Raw genomic sequence first — 25,866 nt, forward strand, 5'->3', positions numbered from 1 at the left:
CCTGAACTGTTGGAAGTTCCAATGACTGGAACTCTCAGGGATGCAACTAATTTGGGGGTAATGCTTAAAAAGTACTGGAAACAGAGATTTAGGTCCCATGTTAATGAATTTGAACTTTATCTTGAAAAACATGGGGAATCATTGAAAAATTTTAAGCAGGTGGGCAACTTGATGAGAGCAATGTTTCTCCAGCCTCACTCATTGGTAGAACACCTTCATGATTTTTGCCCTATCACCAATAGTTTACTCAACGTTGTTTAAACCTACTTTTACTCTTTTTGCAAATGTATTTAAAGAGGAAACTCTTTACCAGCTTTGCTTGCCATAATACTCAAAATAAATGTACAACTATTGAAATGGAATAGTGTTCATTTATGAACAACTTAAAATCTCATGCACCACTAGTGTTAAGTCTGCCACACTTTGAGACAGGGGTGCCCCCTGAAGGCACAGAAATTGGGTTTGCACCAGATTCTTAATGGCCAGATCGGGTCTTAAATGTCACCTGAAATCCTGTTAGACAGTTGTAGAAGTCAAGTAAATCAGCCACAGGCCAAAGAGTTAGACGTAAGTTTGTCTATGCGTTGTAAATGTCTACAGCACCACCAACCCTTCTGAAATTTTAATGTGCATATGAATCTTGTAAAATGCAGATTTTGATTAAGTATGGAGATTCTGCATTTCTGACTCCAAATGGTATTGATGCTGTTGGTTTCCCAACCGTGCCACAGTAGCAGACTGTAAGTTCCTGAAGGGCAAAGACCACGCCTTCATCTTTAGCAGTGTCTGACACAAGGCGATTTCACGGTTAATACTCACTGAAAAGTGAACTTTCTTCCCCCGGATAGTCACATGACCCAAAATGCAGCTTTCAGCTCAGAAGTACCCCCCAACACACACCCCTACTCTTCAAAACATTTTCAGTTTTCTCATACGAAAATTATAGTTAAGTTTGTGTTTTCTACATAGCCCCAGCCTAAGAATATAAATTTCATGAGAGCAGAGACTTTAGTTGTGAGGACTGCCTCGGTTTCAGGATTCATCCATTTGTGTCTCCCGCCTGTTCTGGGAGTGAGAGCAGCGAGTTCATTGGACAAGACCTCTACCCTCATAGAGCTAATGATCTAGTGAGGACTTTAGCAAGCAAGAAGCAGTCACGCCCGGTTTCGAAGCCCAAGCCTCGGCAGAAAGGCAAAGAGATAGAGAGGACTCTCCTTATGCGCTGGCTGTGCGGGAGCTCGAGAGCCGACGGGAGCCGAGAGACCGCGGGAGGAACCCCGGGAAAAGGGGCTGTCTCATTGGACAATCCGGGTCGGGAGAATCCAAAGTGGCGGGGGTGGGTTGTGATGGGCTGTCCTAGAGCTAGAGCAGGATCACAGAGTGGATATCCGAGCCAGGACGAGAATCCAAAAAGTGGTAACATAAGTAATCTTCTGAGTATTTACTTACAAAACTTTGCGTCCGCCTATACTGCGTCTTGGAGGAATTGGACTGGCCCAACCTCCTCCAGGGAGCAGTAGAGCGCGGTCCGCATAGAGAGTCCTCTACACGTAGAAGGCGTGGGAAAGAGCGCGCGGGGGATGCTGGGAAACTCCTCTCGTCAGCCACCATCTTGCTTTCCTTTAAGCCGGCCGTGACCGTGGATTAGAGCAATCTTGAGCCATGAAGCTGCTAAACAGAGCCGGGTCCTTCTCGGTGAGCACAGCCGGTGGGCATGGGGAAAGGTTGGGGAGCAGTTTGTCAGCAAGGTGATACGGACCGGAGGTGCTTGGTTTGGAGCTCCCCGGCCTTGGGCTTCCGTCTGCCCTTCAGCCGAACTCTGCGGGCCAAGTGGTCTGCAAGGTGGGTGGGTCGGGCATTGGAGGCCCAGCTCGTGCTACGCGCAGAAGAGACCTAACTCCGGAGAACCTGAAGAGAAAAGGCAAAGGGCTTGAGAGCGGAGGTGACGCGACTCGGTGGAGAGACCTCTGAAGGTCACTGCTGCATTTGCGTGCCCGAGGAGGAAACCGCGAGTCCTGGGGGGCAAGGGGCCGGCGTAGACCTAGCCCTCCACCCTCACCGTCAGCTGTGGCCTCTGCTTCTTAGTGTGTCATGGAGCATCAGTTTCCCCAACGGTTAAGTGGGCTTATGAGTAAAATCTTAAGGAAGAAATGAGCTAATGCCTGTATAGTGCTTATCACTGTTCTAGAACTTATTATGGTGCCCTGGCAGGATGCCGTGTTTTTCTTCATGTCTTGTTAGAGAATTCTAGGAGCGGCTCTTGGTCAGTCCTCGGGAGCTGCTTAAGACTCCTGCTTCAAGCCCAAGCGAAACATAGCTGTCACTTGGGGAAAACTCCTCAAATGTCAGTGTGCTACCACTACGGAGTGGTAGTTATCAAGAGGGGAGGTGAGGAGCACTTAAAAATCTCAGCTTGGCCAGTTTTGCCCCCAGGGGATAGTTGGCAATATCTGAATACATTTTTGGTTGTAACAGCCTGTGGGGAGTGCAGCTGGCATCTGGAGTCCAGAGGTGCTGCTAAATATCCTACAGTGCACAAGCACATCCTCCCCCCACACAACAAAAAATTACCTAGCCCGAAATGCCAACGGTATCTGGGTTACTAGGTAACTACTAACCTGCTAGACAGAGATGCAGAAGAACAGGGAATGGAGTTTCTCTGTGCCTAATGTTTAAATAGACATACTGTGGATTATACGAATGGTTGTAATTTAAATTATAATATAGCCTAAATTACCCTTACTGCCACACCTAGACAGACTAATGATTAACAACGCTGAGAGCAGCCTAGAGTGGCAAAAGACCCCCAAATCGCCTCCATTCTATCCATCCCAACTGTCTAGTAGATAAAAGAACTCAAAGGTAACGGTTGGAGAGGACCAATGTAAACAAATTGCAGTAAACTTGAAAGCAATGTTTCTAATTATATCCCTTATTTTACAAAAGAATAAATTTATACATATCTTGTTATTAAAATTATCTAGTAATTGACAGTTAGGATAATTCTTTGCAGCTGATTTGAATGGGACAAATTATAGATAGTATATAATCAAAGTGTCACTATTTCTTGAGGTGAAAGCACCTAAATCTCCCTTGGCAATGGAACTATAGATTATTCATATTTGAACAGCTATGCTCACATATCTTAAAATTTTACTTTTTAGAATCACAAGTAGGGTTAGCTATACCACACCCAGCAAACAAAATTGATGTAAAACAAAGCTAATTGTATTTTATAGTTAAAAAGTACTAATAGCGAGTGAAAACTAGGAACCAACTCAGTATAGGACTGATGTTGAATATTTAACAAACAGCCCTTCAGGACATCATGGAGTCAGGGCATTGCAGCCTCTGATGGGAGTCCTCAGGAAACTCCAGCAGTATGTTCATTTGATTTTGGGACAACATCTTTTCTAATAACCTCATGAGCCTTAGAATGAATTCTATAGCATCGTATATCATTTACCCAAAAAACAATAAAGTTATGCATCTGGATCAATTATCCAGCCTTTAAGAGGACCTTTTTACCTTTCCAGTGGCTGCATATAATGAACTGAGAATCTGCTGTAGCTGAAGCTATTGTTAATCTCAGGATGATATAAATGTGTATTAGTCAAAGAAATAAAGCCCTTGGTTGTGTGGTCTTACTGTAGCACCCAAGAGAGTGAAGATACTATGTGAAATATTGGGGTCTTGGAGGAATTGTCCTTGGTATACTTGGTCTTTTTTAAAGGTTAGTAAAATGATTATGGAGATGAAGTCATTTCACTTGGGAGGTAGACTAGAATGAGACTGGGCAGATAAGGGAAATAGTAATGCTAATATCTAATAAAAGAGTATGGGTGTGGCAGTCCTACACTTTTTCAAAAAATTCCAAAGCAGGGGCGCCTGGGTGGCTCACATGGTTAAGCGTCTGCCTTTGACTCAGGTCAAAAAAAAAAAATTCCAAAGCATTAGAGCCAGGAAGAGCCACCTGAAGCTTTAATAAGATAGTTAACAGGGAAAAGAAAAATACAGTGGTTCTTTACATTCTAAAAAAATGAAAATGTAGGATTAGGTATTCCTTCAGGCTCTACAAATCACACATAAATACAGAGATTTAAGAGTGGTTGGGAAATAATAAGTCCACTAAATCCAACCTTGAAGATCTATTATCACTGAACACCTGTTGCTTGGGCACACCAGAATACAAGACTCTTCTTGAGAGAGATGTGTGTAACCTGTCTTTTTTGTGTTTAGCGATTTTATTCCCTGAAAGTTGCTCCCAAAGTGAAAGCCACGGCCGCCCCTGCAGGAGTGCCTTCACATCCTCAGGACCTTGAGGTCAGTCCCACTGAGTTACTCACTGGAACCCATACACTCCTTACTGTCTTTGGTAATAGAAAAGCATTGATCACATCTCACTTTATCTTAAATACAGTTTACCAAATTACCAAATGGCTTAGTGATTGCTTCTCTGGAGAACTATGCTCCTGCGTCAAGAATTGGTTTGTTCATTAAAGCAGGCAGTAGATATGAGGACTCCAACAACTTAGGAACCTCTCATTTGCTTCGTCTTGCATCCAGTTTGGTAAGCATCTTTACTACCTCACTCTGTTCAGGAATGCTGTGGCATCTTTTTTTTTTTCCCCCATTAAAAATAATGCATCATATTATTCGAAACACACAAAAGGATTTATGTAACATGGAGGTTATAAAGCATACAGTCAAATAAGCACCTCCGAATGTATCACTCAACATAGTCGAACATTATCATTAAAATCAATGTTACTTGTGTCTCCTTCCCTTCCCACCCTCTTCACCCCAGATTAACAACTATTCTAAAATGTTTGCTTTTTCTTCCCTTTTCTTTTGAAATAGTTTCAATAACAAATGTTGTTTTTCATATTAACAAAAACTATTTTATATTTATCCATATTTGTTTGTAGTTGTGGTCAATTCAGTGTTACTCTGGGATAATACATTACATTCTTTTTTTCCCCTTTTTTAAAAAATTAACATATAATTATTTGTTTCAGGGGTACAGGTCTGTGATTCATCAGTCTTACACAATTCACAGCGCTCACCATAGCACATACCCTCCCCATGTCCATCATCCAGCCACCCCATCCCTCCCACCCCCCTCCATTCCAGCAACCCTGTTTGTTTCCTGAGATTAAGAGTCTCTTATGGTTTGTCTCCCTCTCCGGTTTCGTCTTGTTTCATTTTTCCCTCCCTGTCCCTATGATCCTCTGCCTTGTTTCTCAGATTCCACTTATCAGTGAGATCATATGATAATTGTCTTTCTCTGATTGACTTATTTCGCTTAGGAATGCTATGGTATCTTGATCCTACAGAAGAGAAAAACTATTGTGTGTTTTTTGGCAAACTTCATTTTATAATTCTTAAACTAAAAAGGGATCCGCTGTTTAGGTAAAGTTCTTTTTGAATCTAATGACAATTAGACATTTAGATTGTGATATTGTGTGATTGCAAACTTAGCATTAAAAAATTACTAAAAGTACAGTTCTTTTTCCAGACTACAAAAGGAGCTTCATCTTTCAAGATAACCCGTGGAATCGAAGCAGTTGGTGGCAAATTAAGGTTTGTTAAAAATAAGTAGCAGGAAATAGTGAAAACACCAGAAAATATTCGATCATAAGGGAACTTACCAACACGATTAAGGATTTGTTAATCAGGCACAAGGAGGAGAAAGCTAATGAATTTAACTACATCAAAATGTAAAACATTTTTATGCCTTAAAGTGAATATTTAAGTAACTGGGAGTAAATGTTTGCCACATACATAACATGGAGAGGGTTATTTGGAAAAATAAAGAACTACAAATTAGGAGAAGACAAGCAAATAGAAAATGGATGGACAGGGCACCTGGGTGGCTCAGTTGTTAAGAGTCTGCCTTTGGCTCAAGTCATGACCCCAGGGTCCTGGGATCGAGCCCTGCATCGGGCTCCCTGCTCCTCGGGAAGCCTGCTTCTCCCTCTCCCACTCCCCCTGCTTATGTTCCCTCTCTCGCTGTGTCTCTCTGTCAAATAAATAAAATCTTTAAAAAAAAAAAAAGAAAATGGATGGACAAAGGATAGGAACAGGCTATTCCCAGAGGAAGAAGCCAGAAACACTGATCTCTACTTGTAATCACAATGTGATGCCATTACCCATCAGATTTATATATCGTGTTGGCAGTGTTAAGGAAGAGGGAGAATCTCTTCTACAATTAGTGGAATAAGTTGATAAAACTACTTAGAAAAGAATCAAGGAAAATCTAGTAATATTGAAAAGGAGTGTATCTTGGGCACCTGGGTGGCTCAGATGGTTAAGCGACTGCGTTCGGCTCAGGTCATGATCCCAGGGTCCTGGGATCGAGTCCCGCATCGGGCTCCCTGCTCAGCGGGGAGCCTGCTTCTCCCTCTGCCTCTCTCTCTGTCTCTTATGAATAAATAAATAAAATCTTTAAAAAAAAAAAAAAAGGAGTGTATCTTGCAACCTAAGTTTTTAATCCACATGCACAAAGATACTGTTTATTTTTGTAAAGACTGGAAATAATCTAAATGCCATCTTCAGGGAAATGGGATAAAGTATGATCTAGTGATGTGATGAGACTAGTGCACAGCAGTTAAGGGATTAACTAGATTATTCCAGTTCAATGTTTTGTGGAAAAATGAGATATTTTTAAGGTATGGGGCATTTACAATTTTTTTTTTAAATAATATGTAGTGCTTATAATTTTGCTTGTCTCTAGAGTGGGAAGGAGGGAGTGAGGTTAGCCAAAGAAGGGTACAAAGAGATCTTCAGCTTTAATTGCCATTTTTCTTTAAAGATTTTATTTATTTATTTGAGAGAGAAAGAATGAGACAGAGAGCATGAGACAGGGGAGGGTCAGAGGGAGAAGCAGACTACCTGCTGAGCAGGGAGCCCAGTGGGGACTTGGTCCCGGAACTCCAGGATCATGACCTGAACCAAAGGCAGTTGCTTAATCAACTGAGCCACCCAGGCGTCCCTAATGCCATTTTTTTAAGTTGTGGTAAAATATACATAAAATATACTGCTTTAAGTGTACGGGTCTTCAGCGTGAATTTGGCATTAAACTATCGCTACCATCCATCTCCAGAATGTTTTTATGTTCCCCAACTGAAACTCTGTAGCTATTAAACAGAAACTCCACCCCCTCACCCACCAGCCCCCTGCAGTGACCATTCTACGGTCTATGATTTTCACTTCTCCAGGTTCCTCCTGAAAGTAGAATTACGGTATTTGTTCTTCCAAGACTGACTTATTTCACTTAGCATAATGTCTTCAAGGTGCATCCATGTGTAATATGTCAAGATTGCCTTCCTTGAAAATAATTTCTTAAATATTTTATACTTTAGTTGATGAATATGTGTATTTTTATACTTCAAAATAATTTTTCCAAATTGGTTGATCTAACAAAGATATAAGGAAAGCTTATTCTTCTGATTAGATAATTCACTGTAATTTATTTCTGATGCAGTGTGACTTCAACCAGGGAAAACATGGCCTACACTGTGGAATGCCTGCGGGACCACGTGTAAGTACCTGCATGTGTTGAGGACACCTGCTTTTAAAGAAACACTTAGCTGCTCAGTTCTTGTCTTTTTTAATGTGGCATTGTGACCTCTGATTTTTGTTTTGGATTCTTACTCACAAACTGTAGAACGTTGTGTTTACCACAGGGCTAAAACTTAATATTGAGAAGATTACCTTTACGTAGCATGGACATGGGTTTTAAATTTTTGACTCGACACTCTCATCTTGATGTCTTCTGTAGTGATATTCTAATGGAGTTCCTGCTCAATGTCACCACAGCACCAGAATTCCGTCGTTGGGAAGTGGCTGCCCTTCAGTCTCAGCTAAGGATTGACAAAGCTGTGGCTTTTCAGAATCCACAGGCTCGTAAGTATATTTTCAGATCCCATTCAGTTCTTTCTAAGATACTGGGTTTTTGAGGGGCACCTGGGTAGCGCGGTTGGTTAAACATCTGCCTGCGGCTCAGGTCATGATCCCAGGGTCCTGGGATTGAGCCCCACATCGGGCTTCCTGCTCAGCGCAGAGCCTGCTTCTCCCTCTCCCTCTGCTGCTCCCCCTGCTTGTGTTCTCACTCTCTCTCTGTCAAATAAATAAAATCTTTTTTTTTTTTTTTTTTTTTTTTAAGATACTGGGTTTTTGAGAAGATCAGTTTGTAGAGGGAAGAAATTGCCATTGAAATTTTTCTCTGCTTGGGTTTAAAACTGCCTTTTCCAAAAATTTGTCTAGTTTCTTAACTGTATTGTTCTTGTGTTTCTAAACATTCATATTGTTGACTATTTTTCATCTTTGATAGTATGTAAGTTCATTATAGAATCCCGGCTTCAGAATTTAGAATACAGTGTTTCTTCAGTAGTTTGCTTGCACCAAACCCGGCAACAGTTCGTGGTTGCTGCTGGCATTACTGTTCAGCCACTTACCTTCACTGGATCTTCCCAAAGCAAGCAATTTAATTTTTTTAAAAATAAGAACTTTTTAGGTGTTCATACTTTGTGATTATATAATGTTCAATACATAATCTTGACAAGTATGACTAGCAAAACAGATTAGTAAACAAGCACTGCTGACTTGGAAGTCCTGCAACTTCCGGTAGGAGCAGAAGTGTGCAGGTGGGCCCCTCGGGTCTAAACAGGTGACCAGCTGCAGGGGCCTGCATGGGATGGGCCTCACTCAGAAAGCAAGCCTGTCAAGTGTCTGGAACAAAGTGAGAGTTTGGTCTATGTTAGCTAATATTATTTCACTGTGATACTTTGTTTTACAAAGGAGTATGATCTTCCTTACTCCGGACTTCCACCAAAGAAATAGAAAATTGTAGAAAAGATGACTTACCTACCAGCTGTGGCTTCTTCCCCACTGTCAGCAGTGAGGTTCCAGCCCTCATCCTTTCTGTGTGAATGGTTAACTGCCATCTCCCGGCTGCTATCTGCCCCCAAATCTGCATCTTCATCCTTTAAAAGCTGCTTCTTATCTGTGGGATAAAGTTCAACCTCTTCAACTTAGCATATATGTTAACTTTCACAATCTGACCCCTGCCCACCTCCCTTGCCTCTTGCGCTACCTTCTTCCCCTCCCAGGCAGTTCCCCTTTGAATCCGTTGTCATGCTTCACGCCTTTGTCTGTTCTCTCTGCCTGAAATGCCACTCCCTAATCCTTCCCCTGGTAAACATCTATCCATCTTAAGGCTCATTCCAGACTTTACTTCTGTTACCCCTTTCCAATTCCCACTGCCCTTCCCTTGCGCCCCTGCTGCGCTTTTGATCTACTGCTGACATCACACCCATCATGCTTTATTTCACCGTTTTCCCGCTCAACATTTTGAGGCCAGGCATTGTGTCTTACTCATCTCTCTGTTTCCAGCACCTGACCGTTCCCGGCATAGGGAGATTGCCCAAGTAATGACAAAGGCACTGACTGAAGCAGGAAAGCAGGGACAGTGCCTGTGCTCCAGTGAGGAGGACACTTGGACCCCCCGAAAGCTATTAATAGGACTTAACACTGGCACTTTCATATATTTTCTTAACCTGACAACTCCTCATTACGTAGAGAACGTAGGAGTAAAATAGAGGTAAATCACTTACCCAAGGTCACATGGTGCATTGGTGGCAGAACTATAACTAGATTCAGACTTGCTGAAACCCAGGCCATTATACTCTCCAGATGATACCAGGTAGATTAAAGTCAGAGAAGTGGTCAGGCGAACCCTGGTATGTAGAAGCTGCTGTCCTAATTTCTTACTTTTCTCAGCACATTCAGCTGGCCGACTTTTAAATTTCAAGCCCTCATAACACTTGAATGCCATAAGGTGACCAAAATTGTATATTCTAGTTGCTTTCTAGGTTCTAAAAACGTTGTCTTATTTGAATTGTTTCCACAAATGCTTCTTTACTTATTTTACAGATGTCCTTGAAAATTTGCATGCTGCAGCTTACAGAAACGCCTTGGCTAATTCCCTGTATTGTCCTGATTATAGGATTGGAAAAGTGACACCAGATGAGGTACTGATAAAAGACATTACATTCTAAAATGTGCTTGTTTTCACATTAAATTGAACATTTATCTGCCATTTCAGGTTTGTTTGTTAATTTTTTTTATCTTCGAATTTTAAAAATTCACCTGCTGGCTTTTTTTTTTTTTTTTTTAAATCAGCTTGCCTTTTTAACTAAAATTCTATCTGAACAATTTTTACAGCTTTTAACTAAATGAAGTTTTTATCATAAAAGAGACATGTTTATTTCAGAAAATCCAGAAAACAACAAGAAGCAAAAAAGAAAACATCTCACATACCTAAAGGCACTGAATGTTAATGCCTGGGTATATTTTCCTCTAGACCTTTTTCTGTGTGTATTTATCTTTTTTAAACAGTATTTAAGTGTTAAATTTCATAATCTTTTGACCAAAAGTCTTCCTTTAACTCCTCAGTGTGCAGGTAGGAATGAACCCACGTCACCTCCCCAGCCATCATCAGCCTGCGTACTAGCTCACGTCCCTCCTTCAGCACACGGGCCTTAGTTTGCTGGCAATACAGATTGTTACATGTCCCAGCCATATATGTAACATAAAACTTCAGGTCCAAAACGTGAAACATTGAATGTCATAGTGTATCTCCTGCAAGTGTGGGTGCCTATATATAATCTTAATTTCCTACTCCTACCACCCTGCAAAAAATTATTTATCAGAAGACATTAAAAGAAAAATTGGCAACTGTCAATACTTGGCAAAGTGTGTATGTGACTCGGAAGTTAAGGTTTTATTCTCATTTCATTTCTGGTTAGCCACTAGAGAAAACTGAACTGTATATCCAATCCCTTTCCTCTTTTATTTCCTGGTTAGAAAACTATCCACTTACCAGTCAACAGTTTAATGCCTACCATTCATACAGCACTTTTAAAAAATTATAACTGATATCATCCAACCTAAACAGTGAAAATTTTTCATAAGACTAGCCTCTAATGAGTTTTGAAATTTTTCAGAAATTGAAATCACCCATGTGAAGATACGTTATTGAGGTAGCTAAAAGAGTATACATAGCAAAACATTTATCCACAAGGATGTTTACTGTAGCATTGTTTATAATTATGAAAAATTAGACACAAGTTAAACATCCAACTTTAGGGGACTAGTTAAGTAACTTATTAAGTATCTGTAGAATGGAATACTATGTATGCAACCATTTAAAAATACTGATACGGAAAAATTCCATAGCATATTGTCAAGTTAGAAAATGTAATTTATGAATAGGATGTACCATAGGGTCTCAATTTTTAGAAAATAAAGGGGTGTGTGTGTGTGTGTATCCTGGACAGATACCAATATATTAACCATGGTTACCTCAAAGTTACTAGCATTTTAAAATGTGTCCTTAGTCTAAAGGAAATTCTAAAGAAATTGGTGCTAGAATACCTTGAGTGATGGCAGCATTCAGGAGGAAAAAAAAAAAGAATGATTCCGTGGTGATTCCAAAGATGTAGGCACCGTTCACTTCAGGGCACAAATTCTGGTAACTGGATTCAGTCACGTTACCGTCGCCTAATGATTCTCAACATTATGACCCATTCCCAAGGAACCATTTTTAGCCAATTTTTTCTAGCCTGACTCAAAATGAATTTTTAATATTACAGATACGCGGTCTGTTTATATACATGTATATATATTTGTGTTTTATACATAAAAAGAAGTAAAATGTTTTTCTCGCCCCCCAAGAGTCAATTTTCACTCCCTTGGGAGCAACAGTGCTCCTGTTGAGAATAGGTTTTAGCCCTACTGTAGAATGTTAATAGTACTTTCTTACGACATATATAAAGATGAAATCTGATGCCCATCTGCTAAAATCACATAATAAAAATCATAAGCTTAGTCTCATTTTTTTCAAATTCAAGCCAGTGTCGGGGCGCCTGGGTGGCTCAGTCGGTTAAGTATCTGCCTTCGGCTCAGGTCATGATCCCAGCGTTCTGGGATCAAGCCCCACGTCGGGCTCCCTGCTCAGTGGGGAGCCTGCTTCTCCCTCTCCTCCCTGCCTGTACTCTCTCACTGTCTCTCCTTCTCTCTCTCTCTCAAATGAATAAGTAAAATCTTAAAAAAAAAAAAAAAAATTCAAGCCAGTGTATGCTCTAATTTTTTTCAGGCCGTTTTTTAGTTCCTTTTTTTCAATACAGCTTTACTGAGTTATAATTCACATGTCATACAGTTCACCTACTTAAAGTGTACAATTCCAGGGCACCTGGGTGGCTCAGTCGGTTAAGTGTCCGACTCTTGGTTTCAGCTCAGGTCATGATCTCGGGGTTATAAGATTGGGCCCCATGTCAGACTCCACACTGGGCATGGAGCCTGCTTGAAATTCTCTCTCTCCCTCCCCCCACTCATTGGCATGCTCTCACTCTCTCTCTCAAATAAATAAATAAAATCTTAAAAAAAAAAATAAAGTGCACAATTCAGTAGTTTTCACTATATTCACAGTCATGTAACCATTACCACGTTAAGTTCTAGTTCTTTTAATCAATAGTTTAAAAAATAAAAGCAATATAATTCAGCACTATGTAGTCTGTAGTTTACTATGGCAGCTTTTAAGCCTGAGTATTTATTTTCTGTTGACCTGCAGTTTTAATTTTTTACGGCTTTTTGTATTTATACCAATATAACCTCATAAATGTTCTTAACTTCCTCAGTTGCATTACTTTGTTCAGAACCATTTCACAAGTGCAAGAATGGCTTTGATTGGACTTGGTAAGTTGGGAATTGCTTTCATGTCAGTCTGTTTCTTTAAGAGTAGTCTTTTTAAGCTGTAATCATAAGAGCACAGGATTGAACCAAATTTGATAACTCAGTTCTCTGTTGATGTCAGACAAGCATTGTGTGATAGGATTTTAATGGGTAGGTTGTCTGGTTTTAGCAAGCAGAATCCAGCATTTAACTATGTAAACTACTGGCTTTGAGTTTATTACAGTATTTGAAAAATTATGATAAAGGGCAAATTTCTCTAAGCAAAATGCTTTTACAAGTTTTTTGTTTTAAAGAAGTATAATTTAATTGAAAATAGGCAAAGGGAGTGAACAGCCAATTCATGGGGGAAATGTGTGTGTAGCCAATTATTGTAAAAGATAGCCTTGCCTAATAGTTAAAATTTTAACCCATGAGATTGGCAAAAACTAAAAGATTGACACTGCCCAGTATTAACCCGGGTATGGAAAAATTAAGCACTCTCAAAAATTGTTGGTGAGAGTATAAACTGGTATATTTTTGGAGGTCTGTTTAAATATATTAAAATTTTAAATATTGATATATTAAACCCAGCTATTTTGTTTTTAAGGATTTATCATACAGAAACAATTGGTCAAGTTTACAAAATAGTTGCACAAAGATGATATTTGTGATACTGTTTTTTGGTTCATTTGTTTTGTAAATAACAGCATCATCAGTATAATTCAAATACCATAAAATCCACCTTTTTAAAGTATACAGTTCCATGAGTTTTATTATATTCAGAAGGTGCTATAACTGTTACCACTATCTAATTGCAGAACATTTTTATCATCCCCCCAAAAACCCTGTGTTCATTATAGCCACTCCTTATTCCACCACTCATCTCCTTCCTGTCTCTCTACAGAGTTGACTCTCTGGACATTTCATAGAAATGGAATCCTACAATATGTGGCCTTTTATAGCGGACTTCTTTCACTTCACATAATGTTTTCAGAGTCCATCCATATTGTAGCATGTGTCAATGTTCCATTCCCTTTTCTGGCTAAAATACTCCGTTACCACTCTTTGTTCATCTGTTCATCACTATGGCATTTGAGTTGTTTTCAACTTTGGGCTATTGTAAATAAAAACAGTCGCGTGTAAGTTTTAGTTAGAACCACCTGTTTTTCATTCTTTGGGGTATATTATTAGAAGTAAAATCGCCAGGACCTGTGGTAACTGTTGAACCATTTGTGGAACTGCCAGACTGTTGTCCGTGGCAGTTGAAGTGTTGACATCCCTCCCGGCCCCGACGGCACACAGGGGTTCCAGTATTTCCACTTTGTCACCAGCATTTACTACTATCTGTCTTTTCGATGGTGGCCATCCTAGTGTCTGTGAAATGGTATCTCATTCCATTTGTGTCTCCCTAATAACTCATCTTTTGTGCTTTTTGGGCATTTATATATCTTCTTTGGAGAAATGTCTATTCAAGTTCTTTGCCCATTTTTGAATTGGGTTGGGGTTTTTTTTATTATTTTTGAGTTGTAAGAGTTTTTTATATATTTTGGATACTAAATCCTTGTCAGATATATCATTTGCAAACATTTTTTCCCATTCTGTGGATCCATTTTACTCTCTTGAAAGTGTTCTTTACTCAGCCATCAAAAAGAATGAAATCTTGCCATTTGCAGCAATGTGGGTGGAACTAGAGGGTATTATGCTAAGTGAAGTAAGTCAGTCAGAGAAAGACAGTTATCAGATGATTTCACTCATAGATGGAATTTAAGAAACAAAACATGAACATAGGGAAAAGGAAGGAAAACTAAAATAAGACTAAATCATAGAGGGAGACAAACCATAAGAGACTCTTTAACTGTAGGAAACAAACTTGAGGGTTACTGGAGGGGAAGTGAGTAGGGGGGTGGGGTAATTGGGTGATGAGCATTAAGGAGGGCACGTGATATAATGAGCACTGGATGTTATATGCAACTAATGAATCACTAAACTCTACCTCTGAAACTAATAATACACTATGTTAATTAATTGATTTTAAAATTTTTTAAAAAGTGTTATTTGCACAATGCAGTGTTGTTTTAATAGCCAATGATTATAATCAGGAAACATGCTAATGTCAATCAAGAAGGGACTGATTAAATGATAGTACATTCATATAATGGAATTCTTTATAGCCATTAAATGGTTGTCGTAGACCACTCACCTAGATAAAAATTACAAAAGACAAGTTAGAAACAATATGAATAGAATAACACCATTTTAAAAATAAAAGAAAATGAGGATAATATTAATACAAGTATAGAAAAAAGTTCTAGATGAATATGTATTAGTAAACTATAAGTGGAATCTCTGGGAAAGTAGCATTGTGGGGGGTGGACTCGTTTTCTTTACTGTTTATTTCTGTAATAATTTGTATAATCATATACTATTTTTAAAACAGTAGATGTTTTGCAATTGTATTTTAAAAATTATGGTTCTAGCTTGGTTTTGTTTCTATTGAAATAGGTGTGAGTCACCCTGTTCTAAAGCAAGTTGCAGAACAGTTTCTCAACATGAGGGGTGGGCTTGGTTTACCTGGTGCAAAGGCCAAATATCGTGGAGGTAAGCATTTTGTTCTGTTAGGGCTGATTTATCAGAAGGACGTTCCCCATCAGAATAGTGTATTGGAGTAGGGTAGGCCTGATTACTTACCACCAAACAGACTCAGTGTGGAAGGAAGGGATTAGATTGCTTGGGTGTTGTGTATTAAACATGTTTTGTGTGTGTGTGTGTGTGTGTGTGTGTGTGTGTGTGTGTGTTGTGGGGAAAGCAGGATGGTATGCTGGGAGCACCAGGCCACAGAAAACCTTAATCTTAGTGGGTTAATACTGTGTCGTAGAGAATGCAGAAGAATAAAGCTAGTGGTGACCAAGCCCCTTTCCTCCTCGCTCTCTCCTTACATGGCACCAGGTGAAATCCGAGAGCAGAATGGAGACAGTCTCGTTCATGCTGCTCTTGTAGCGGAAAGTGCTGCTACAGGAGGTACAGAAGCAAATGCATTTAGTGTTCTCCAGTATGTCCTGGGTGCTGGACCACATGTCAAGAGGGGCAGCAATCCCACCAGCTCTCTGTACCAGGCTGTTGCCAAGGGAGTTCACCAGCCATTTGATGTGAGTCTGAATAGTCAACATCTCTCCTTTTGTTTGTAAAGGCTGAGTGTGTATGATGTAGTCCTGTTAATCTGCTCTTAAAATTTAAGGTGAACACAAAGAAAATCTTTGAAAAATTGAAGAGATAGCCAGGCTTGAGTTTAGTTCCTTAGGGCCTATCAGAAACATCCTTTCTTTTCAGTTATATAATATAGAAAGAAGGAAATGCTTAAAAAATCAGAAATTCATCTTTCAGGGCCCTTCAGAATAAAGTTTTAGATATTAAACATTTTCCTAGATTCTAATTAGTCTTTTTTTCTAGATTTTCTTCTGTCCTCTTGTGTTCTTGTGGTTATTTCGTGAATTTCACTGCTCTTCCTGTTTTCCAACCAAATGTACAGCATGTACACTGAGAAACTTTACACACCCATCCCTCCAGTTTAAGATTAAGTTAAAAAAGAAAAATGAAGGGTGCCTCAGTCGATTAAGCGTCTGCCTTAGGCTCAGGTCTTGATAACCAGAGTCCTGGGATCGAGTCCCACATCAGGCTAGCCTGCTTCTCCCTCTCCCGCTCCCCCTGCTTGTGGGAGAGGGAGAAGCAGGCTTCCCACTGAGCAGGGAGCCCGATGCGGGGCTCGCTCCCAGGACCCCGAGATCATGACCTGAGCCAAAGGCAGTCGCTGAACTGACTGAGCCACCCAGGTGCCCCTAAATAAATAAAATCTTTAAAAAAAAAAAAAAGAAAGAAAGAAATTCCTACTTCAGCATTTGGCCAGAAATTTGAGGTATGAACAGGATAGTCTCAAAATTGTAATTAAACTTCAAATCATTAAAGAACATTTCTTCTTATGCTTTATATGGGCCAAGCCAGTGGTTCTCAAATTTTAGCATGCATAAGAATCACATGGAATTATTTTTTTAAATGCAGCTTTCCAGATTGCATCTACAGGGATCTGAGTGAGTAAATCTGTTACCTGAACTTGAAAGTCGGTATTTTTAATAACAGCTCAGGTGGTCTTTTTGTAAATCACCCACATAAACACTGGGAAACAGGACACTGACATTCGTGTTCCCCTTAGGGAGCTTAACACTCTGCCCAGACTGCAGACAGCAATACCCCCGTTATCCTGAGACTGAACTTGCAGCTACCTTCGGTATCTGAATAACGTCCACTAAGCAGACATTTTTCCCTAACCCTTTGACTTTAGTGTATAGGAGAAGTGTAAGTGAATTGGCCAAAAAGAAGTCACCAGCACTAGCGGAGGGAAGACAGCAGGTGTGTGTGATGCCAAAGGCCCACAGTCTACCACTCAGCCATACGGCAGCTGTGATCAGTGAACAGTGATGATACTGTTCACAAATTAGTGTTTACAGTAACCTTTACTCATCAAAGGTTAGAAAATACCCAGCAAAAAGTAAAGCAAGCAGTCTGTTTTAGGGAGATTTAAGTGAAAAAAGTTAAAACCATTATGGTTTTGAAAGAAGTAACCTGTGTCCAAAACACTGCAGTCCTTGACAGAACTGGTTACATGAAATATTAATTTATCTTTTTTGCTTGTATCGTGAAGGTCCCCAAGTTTTTGTCTATTTGGGAAATTGTGCCGTTTTCCCTGGTAAAATGACATACTGTAAAATTTCATTATATTTCAGGTTTCCGCTTTTAATGCCTGTTACTTGGATTCTGGACTCTTCGGGATTTACACCATCTCACAGGCTGCCACAGCTGGAGATGTAAGTTGCAAACTCACCAATTCTCACAAGTGTTTTTCCTCCATTAACAGGTTTTTAGTAAAAAATAGGGAGTGTTTGAAGGCCATGACTTATCAGAGCTCTGTATAGTGTGATACCATTACCATGTGTCTGCTGTGCAAGGAATTTAAAAATGTATACTCATGCTTCCAGGAAAGAGGGAAGAAGTGTCTCCTTGGTATTTTGGTTCTGTTTGGACAGGTGGCATTGAGTTGTCTCTCTGGGACATCTAAATTGAGAACTCAGGTGATGTCAAGGCCAACATGGATCTTTCAGAGTCCCCAGCACAGAGATTGTGTTGAAGTCAGGGTTGTGTGTGAAAGACTGTAGGAGGAGAAAACTGAAGCCCGAGCTTTGGGGAGTGCCGCCAAGTGACTAAGGAAAATGGCCCAGAAAACAAGAAGAGAAACTGGTATTTTTAAGAGGCCAGGAAAGAGAGAATGGTTAACACCATTTTGATCCACTCCGGATTACCATCCATTTAGTTACCAGAGAGCCCTGGTAGTTATAGCAAACCAGGACATCACTGGTAACATCAGTTTTCACCAGAGTATTGGTAGTGAGCTAAAATTTATAGTGTTAAGGAATGAATGAGAAGAACGAAATGTGAGGTTGGCATAGGCAGGTGGAGCTCAGACTTGCTGGGGAGGTAGGTGATAGTTTTAGGAGAGTTTACACTGAGAGATTAAGTTGGGAGAGAATTCATACTGAAGAGAAAGAAAGATTGGAGCAGATATAGGATATTATAAATGGATCAGGTCTGAAAAATCGTGAGCAGGTGGGATACAGAGTACAAGTGGACATTTTAGCCTTGGACACAAAGGCTGCTGTGGGAAAGATGCGGATACAGTACATCCCCAGTCAGGGAGGAGGCTGTCCTGTCTTGAGAGTAAGAGAAGGTAGGAGAGTTGAAAGAAAATAATGAAATTTGGGACAAATGAAGGGCTAGATACACACAGAATGGGCATTGACAGCCATGTAGGTGTCTCCTGGAGGTGAGAGACCACAAATTCATACGACAGTCACATTCGACATTTCCTACACATACTGTTACGTATTACAATCACTTCATAGTTTTTTTTCAGTAGTATTTTTTTTTTTTAAGCAGTAGGGATTTTTTTTTTAAAGATTGTATTTATTTATTTGAGAGAGAGAATGAGATAGAGCATGAGAGGAGGGAGGGTCAGAGGGAGAAGCAGACTCCCTGCCGAGCAGGGAGCCCGATGCGGGACTCAATCCTGGGACTCCAGGATCATGACCTGAGCCGAAGGCAGTCGCTTAACCAACTGAGCCACCCAGGCGCCCCTTCAGTAGTATTTCTAACAGAGTAATGAAAGGGGCGGGTCGTAGGTTCCATCCAAGGTTAGAAGCCTACGAAGTGGGCAAGTCAGAAGTATGGGCAGATGGCAAGGGAGTGGGACACACTGATGAGAGTGACTGAAGGAGTGATTCGCGGATCTTGGTCAGACAGAGAAGTGAAGCCAAGGGACTCGATGGATTGAAAGTAGACAAATCAAGGAACTAAAGATCTTGATAAAGTGGAACAAGGATAGTGTGATTAAAGACTTAGGCCAGGGGTCTTGGAATTGAGGATTTCACAGAAAGGGCAAATTTAGGTTATATCCAAGTCGGGTGTGGCTGTTGAAATGGGTAGCTAAAATGCAGGGGAAATGAAGGTCCTAGAATGGTGATTAGGGTTAGATCAGTGACCCAGGATGGTGCCAAGGTTGGGATGGAGAAAATCATGGACCGGGTTTATGAACTTATTTATCCAACACATATTTCCCAAACACCCACCCACATCACTGGAATGTGATTCCTGCTTGACCCCGGCATCCCAGGCATGGACAAGCTTTACAGATTGGCTGTGTGTGAATTACTACTTTCTTCTTAATGAATAGTAAGGGATAGCAGTTATTAATTGCATGACGCTTTGGGGAAATTTAGAGGTATTTATTCTTTACAGGCAGTTAGAAATCCCTGTTTGCTTTTCCTAAACCAGCCTGGCATTCTCTGTGCTCTGCCACTTACTTTTCTAAAAAGCCTGGCTACAGGCAACCTTCTTGGATCCCCTCCCTCTTCGGGAGCTTTGTACTATCACTCGATAATAAACTTTGCTATCGCTCAATAAACCTTGGTTTGCTGCCCACCATAAATACATAAATAGATAGATTAGATAGCTTGGCTACTTGGACACTACAGATTGTACAAACAGCTGCTTTCTGGAACACTGGAAGAATAAGGAGCGCATAGTGGCAAGAGTTCCAAATGGACACTGTGCTTTTCTCTGGAACCGACCTTCCATCTTGTGTGTTTGCCTCAGTAGAGGAGCATTTGATTGCTTCAGGAGACTCTGGCACTGATCAGAAATGACCAGCTGTCTCTTGTTTGTCCTAGGTTATCAAGGCTGCCTATAACCAAGTGAAAACAATTGCTCAAGGAAACCTTTCCAATGCAGATGTCCAAGCTGCCAAGTAAGTTACAGTATTAACTGTGTGTTTTGTGTTTCAACTATTTGAAAGTTGTATTTTTTGTTGTAACATATACCCAAAAGGATTGAAAGGTACAGGGGCGCCTGGGTGGCTCAGTCCTTAAGCGTCTGCCTTCGGCTGAGGTCCCAGAGTCCTGGGATCGAGTCCCACATCGGGCTCCCTGCTCGGGGAAGCCTGCTTCTCCCTCTCCCACTCCCCCTGCTTGTGTTCCTGCTCTATCTCTCTTTCTGTCAAATAAATAAATTTTAAAAATCTTTAAAAAAAAAACAAACACACCATATTATAACATTTTTAAAAAAAAGGATTGAAAGGTACAGAAAAGTATTTAAAAGGAAAGGGAAACACATCCTGCCACCTAGAGATATAATTGTTAATATCTTGCTTATTTTCTTGACCATTTTATGCATTTTAAACATATTTATTAACTATTATTATATATACTTATATCCTATTTAATAGCGTGTTTATTGTAGAAATTTGAAAATAAGAAACACACAAAAAAAGTAAAAAATGATCTCATTCCTTACCAATGATTCCTCTTTTTTTAACATTATAATGATGTTTCCGTTTATTCAGATTACTAAAAATGTGTTATAAATAGTATTAACTGGTGTATCAAAATACACTTGTTGGACATTTCCTACAGTTGGAAATTATAAACTATAAAAGCTATCTTCGGTCTTAAAACATTTTTGTATTTCATATTACCTTCTTGGTATAGATTCCCAACTGAGTCAGGAGTTATAATAAATATCACAGAGGTCTGTTCAAATATATGTTTATATTTTTATTTTTATATTTCAGAGTCCCAATGTAAAAAGGTTGTACCAGTTTAGAATCACAGCACCAGTATAGGAGAGTGCCTGTTCTGCCATAACCATTGGCCATTTCTTTTTTTTTCACCTCTTTACTGATGTGATAGACCAAAAAAAGATACACTAGTTCCCCCCTCACCCCCCCCCCCGCCTTATCCATGGTTACCTGCAGTCAGCCATGGTCTGAAAGCAGATGATCTTCCTCCTGACTTACTGTCGAAGGTCATCAGTAGCTGAACACTATGTCACAGCACGACTGCGTCACTCACCTCACTTCATCTCATCATGTAGGCATTTGATCATTTCACATCATCACAAGAAAGGTGAGTATAGGACACTAAGTTATTTTTAAATGACAGAGACCATATTCACATAACTTTTATTACAGCATATTATTACAATTGTTCTACTTTATTAGTAGTTATTGTTATATCTCACTGTACCTAATTTATAAATTAACTATAGGTATGTTAGGAAAAACATAGTATATATAGGGTTTGGTACTAACCATGGCTTCAGGCATCCACTGGGGGTCTTGGAAGGTATCCCCCATGGATAAAGGGGGACCACTGTATCTGATTAAAAGATTGAAGTACTTGTCTCCTATTTGGCGATTTTTTTAATTCCCACTGTTTTCACTGGGAGTGCCAGCAACACCTCTCACTCAGTAGTTTGGAGAGTCTAACAAAAGAGACACACTTCGGACCGAGCTGGAAATCAGCTTGCATTTTCATACAGCAGTTTAAAACACTGAAATTTGACTCCGTCTATTCAGGACAGTTCAAAATGTGAATCGTGAAACTCAACAATGTCTTCCTAATCGTTTAGTATTGCCCACAGAGGAAGTATGATGGGGCAAATTATGACTCAGAAGGGAACAGCTTCCTGGTCATTTCAGATTGTTCCCATTAGCATTATTACTTCTGTTACACTGAACACACTAAAAATTGCCTCTCTTAAATAAGTACAATACAGTTTATTAAATATGTACATGGAACCAAGGATTGGTTAATAGGATGCAGTTCTACATGATTGCACCACAAACAAAACATGATGAGAATAAATTGAAACACTGGATTTACTTAAGAAAAATCAGTTTCAAATCTAATTTATTTAAGAAAATATATTTTCTTAAGCGTAGCACAGTTTTTATAAGGTATGGCAACATGTAGAAAATGGAATTTCAGTTATTAATATCAAGATATGCTTGTTTTCTGCCATTTTGATGGAGTTGATACTTTTTCTTGTAAGATTCTTATTAGTCTTCCTGTAGTGAAAGAAAGAAAGCATGGTGTCATTGCTGAAGGGACAAACTAATAATCTCTTGGTAAAGTTTATTGTAGGTAAAAAAAAGTTTTTTAAGTTTTTATTTAAATTCCAGTTAGTTAACATACAGTGTAATATTAGTTTCAGGAGTACAATATAGTGAGTCAACCCTTCCATATATCACAGCAAGTGCCCTCCTTAATCCCCATCACCTATTTCACCCATCCCCCCACCCACCTCCCCTCTGGTAACCATCCGTTTGTTGCCTAGAGTGAAGAGGTAAAATCTGTAAACTCTTTGGGGCCTCTGAGTGGCTCAGTTAAGTGTCCAACTCTTGGTTTCGGCTCAGGTCATGATCTCAGGGTCGTGAGATCAAGCCCTGCATTGGGCTCTGTGCTGGGTGTAGGGCCTGCTTGAGACTCCCTCTCTCCTTCTTCTGCCCCCCTCCCTCTCTTGGGGGGGGGGGGGAAGGAGGTAAATTTTTTTTTAATTAAACTGACAGTGTGGTAAAATTGCTGCATTAAATTGTGATTATGTGTAAATGGAACTCTTGCTACAGAGTGCCAAACAAGGATAGTTTGAGAGTTAAATTATTCAAGAGAGAATTATGAATTGGATTTTTATTTCAAATTCATGCTTTGTGCCCATATTTAAGCTGCACAGACTGTAAGACCTCTTCTGTCCTGGGAGCCTGGGTGGCTCAGTTAAATGTCTCTTCAGCTCGGGTCATGCTCCCAGGGTCCTGGGATCGAGTCCCGTATCGGGCTCCCTGCTCAGCGGGGAGCCTGCTTCTCCCTCTGTCTGCCTTCCCCCTGCTTGTGCACCCTCTCTCTCTCTCTCTCTCTGACAAATAAATAAATAAGTAAATCTTTAAAAAAAAAAAAAAAGACCTCTACTGTCCTTCCCCACCTGTCTTCTCAGTCACTCCCCACCCTCATTGAGACCAAGCTCCTTGTAGAAATGGGCCTGGGGGGTTGCTGGTAGATAGAGAATCAGCACACAATATTCCACTAAGTGGACAGTGCCTGAAGACCCCACATAGGTGTTCTGCTTTAATAGAAATGCCTAAAATCATCACCAGAAAAGTATTTGGAGGAAGAGTTACTTCACTAATCAAAACTTCACATTAAAATAGTCTTAAATTCTAGTCTAAAATCAAAAGGCAGTCTGTTGGGTTTCCAGTATAATCTCATATTGACAGCTTTCTAAATAATCACATAATCACATAATTGGTGAACTGAAGACAGAATGGAGGCCTTTAGCCCTGTAAGATTTCCAAAACTGTTCATTTACCAAAACATGTTTGTGTTTGAAAACATACTTTATTTGGTTTGAGAACATACTTTCAAATTGCCTTGCTCTTATAAAACTGGCTTCTGCCTTAGTTACATACCTTTTACTGGACAGGAACAAGCTGAAAGCTGGCTACCTAATGTCAGTGGAGTCTTCTGAGGGGTTCCTGGATGAAGTCGGGTCCCAGGCGCTGGGTGCAGGATCGTACACACCGCCAGCCACCGTCCTTCAGCAGATAGACTCCGTTGCTGATGCCGATGTTGTAAACGTGAGTGAATGAAAACTTCTGATTTTACATCAAATAATTTGACCTTAATGATCCAGTCTCAGAAGGAATGCACAAGCTCCCTTGGGCTGTATATGTCCCAATCCTGCGGTTTGGTGGCTGGCTGCCTGATGCGGAGACGGGAGGGCTCGCTCCTTCCCGTCGAGTCTGCAGATGGCTTCCTGGTCAGCTCCATGTGTGTGTCTTCCTCATTCAGCTAAAGTCCCAGTAGATCAAACCATTTAAAATTCTGAAAGGTGATTTTCATGTGATTCTCCTCCCAAGAAATAAACTCTGTCATGCCAGTCCTGCATGGGATATCCATTCATCTCAGCCCAAGACATTCCTCCTTCTATTGCTATTTTTTTTTCACATATATTGTGAGATTCAGCTGTTTTGAGGGCAAGGACGACGTCTTACACCTTTTTGTATTCCCTATTGTACCTAACAAATACATGAACTACAGAATAAATCCAAAATCAGTGGGTTTTCCCAGTTCTTTCTATATTAAAAATGTCGACTCCTCTTGCATCATAGAGGTCTCAGCCGTCTTCTCAACAACAGCTCTACCTTATGTAGGGACAGTGAGGTTAGAAAAAAGAAACAGGTTATTTTATTTTAAAGCAGTAACCTTGACTCGATTTCAGTTGGCCCCTAAGTTCATCATTTTCATACTCTTCCAAATGGCTCGCCTCCTCTTGTATACGACCGTTATGTGAGTCCCGGCCCCAGCTGCCTCTAGCACTGTGTCCCCATGAAAAAGCTGGCTTCAGAGAACATGGGGGCTGCTACTCGTGGCAGTACACCTAAACGACCAGCCTGTGGTCTTCAAATAGTGGCATGAAGAACACAACGAGAGAAAGTGTGACTTTTAACAGTTGGGGTATTTTTACTGACTCAGACTATTTGCCGTTATAAAACAGAAACTGCAAAGTACTGCCTGGCCTGAGGCCGCCTCTGCCCTATTTTGCAATGTCGGTGAGGTTTTCCCTATCCCCCTTTTTAACAGCTACCCTCAAATCTGGAGCACCATACTTGCTCTGTCACATGTAGGAGGGAACATTCAAAGGAACACCTGAGCTTACTTTCTTACAGCGTCACAAATGAAAATAATGCTCAGTGCTCTCCTGTAGTTAATTTCACAAGAGCTTCTTAGTACAGGGTTGCTGGCTCAGGATGCCCTGTCCCATACGCTCTTGAAACAACAGAGTAAATAAGTTTGTCTGCTGGATAATACATTCTCTTATCTCTGTTAATTTTTTTCTTTTTTTGTTTGTTTACTTAAAGGCTGCAAAGAAGTTTGTTTCTGGCCGGAAGTCAATGGCAGCAAGTGGAAATCTGAGCCATACGCCTTTTGTTGATGAGTTGTAATACTGAAACACATCCTGCAGGGAAGAGCTGAACATGTTCTCAGCCCAGAGCGGCAAACCCGTGAAAGTCAAATATCTCTAATATAACATTCATCTCTTTTTTTTCAATGAGGTGAAGTGTTTTAACACGTAAATACAGGTAATTATCCCCAGCTGACTGAAAGTCAATAAAACATTCTGTTTAAATGTTTTTCTTGCATCTTTGCAATTGGTTAATCAAGTATTTTTTTTTCAAATCTTTTTTTTTTTTTTTAAGGTTTTATTTATTTATCTGAGAGAGAGAATGGGAGACAGAGAGCATGAGAGGGGGAGGGTCAGAGGGAGAAGCAGACCCCCTGCTGAGCAAGGAGCCCGATATGGGACTCGATCCCGGGACTCCAGGATCATGACCTGAGCCGAAGGCAGTCGCTTAACCGACTGAGCCACCCAGGCGCCCCTGGTTAATCAAGTATTTATTATATGCTGAGGTCTTTTAGATGCTGTAAAGGAGAACAGGAATACAATAATAGAGTCCAGAAGCATCAGAAACTATTAAGATAATTATTGATGGCTTTTAAAGATAAAACCAGTTTAAAAATCTGTCCTTTTGAGTCAGAATAATTCAATAGTCTGGGTTTTACCCCCTTTTCTGTCTTTCTTGCAATAGAGTTATTTCTGAAAAATTTAAATTCCCTATTAGTCATATCCTGTATTCCCACTGCCTCATTTTATGTCAGATTTATCTTCACTGTATGACAGTTTTGTCTTTTTCCTCAT

General features: G+C 40.1%; 1 protein-coding gene across 1 annotated transcript; it reads left to right on the forward strand.

Moving 5' to 3' along the window:
• The first annotated feature begins 1,539 nt into the window (after positions 1 to 1,539).
• LOC123844532 (cytochrome b-c1 complex subunit 2, mitochondrial) lies at positions 1,540 to 25,300 on the forward strand. Its single transcript, XM_045875125.3, has 14 exons — positions 1,540 to 1,695; positions 4,240 to 4,323; positions 4,421 to 4,570; positions 5,519 to 5,583; positions 7,487 to 7,543; positions 7,784 to 7,908; positions 9,937 to 10,034; positions 12,702 to 12,759; positions 15,238 to 15,333; positions 15,682 to 15,881; positions 17,511 to 17,591; positions 20,007 to 20,083; positions 23,590 to 23,743; positions 25,028 to 25,300. Exons 1-14 carry the CDS (start codon positions 1,663 to 1,665, stop codon positions 25,109 to 25,111), a joined length of 1,362 nt encoding a protein of 453 aa, XP_045731081.1. The 5' UTR covers positions 1,540 to 1,662; the 3' UTR covers positions 25,112 to 25,300.
• Positions 25,301 to 25,866: the final 566 nt, after the last annotated feature.

The sequence above is a fragment of the Mirounga angustirostris genome, unplaced genomic scaffold (genome assembly GCF_029215605.1).
Source record: "Mirounga angustirostris isolate CCGP_5_RB_7025 unplaced genomic scaffold, mMirAng1.0.hap1 SCAF_5, whole genome shotgun sequence".
Taxonomy (NCBI): domain Eukaryota; kingdom Metazoa; phylum Chordata; class Mammalia; order Carnivora; family Phocidae; genus Mirounga; species Mirounga angustirostris.

What these genes read in the sequence shown, in the direction of transcription:
- LOC123844532 (XM_045875125.3), top strand. Translation starts at nt 1,663, where the DNA reads ATGAAGCTGCTAAACAGAGCCGGGTCCTTCTCG. An exon ending in ACAGAGCCGGGTCCTTCTCG is followed by an intron (nt 1,696 to 4,239) that starts GTGAGCACAGCC and finishes TTTTGTGTTTAG; the next exon opens with CGATTTTATTCCCTGAAAGT. An exon ending in AATGGCTTTGATTGGACTTG is followed by an intron (nt 12,760 to 15,237) that starts GTAAGTTGGGAA and finishes CTATTGAAATAG; the next exon opens with GTGTGAGTCACCCTGTTCTA.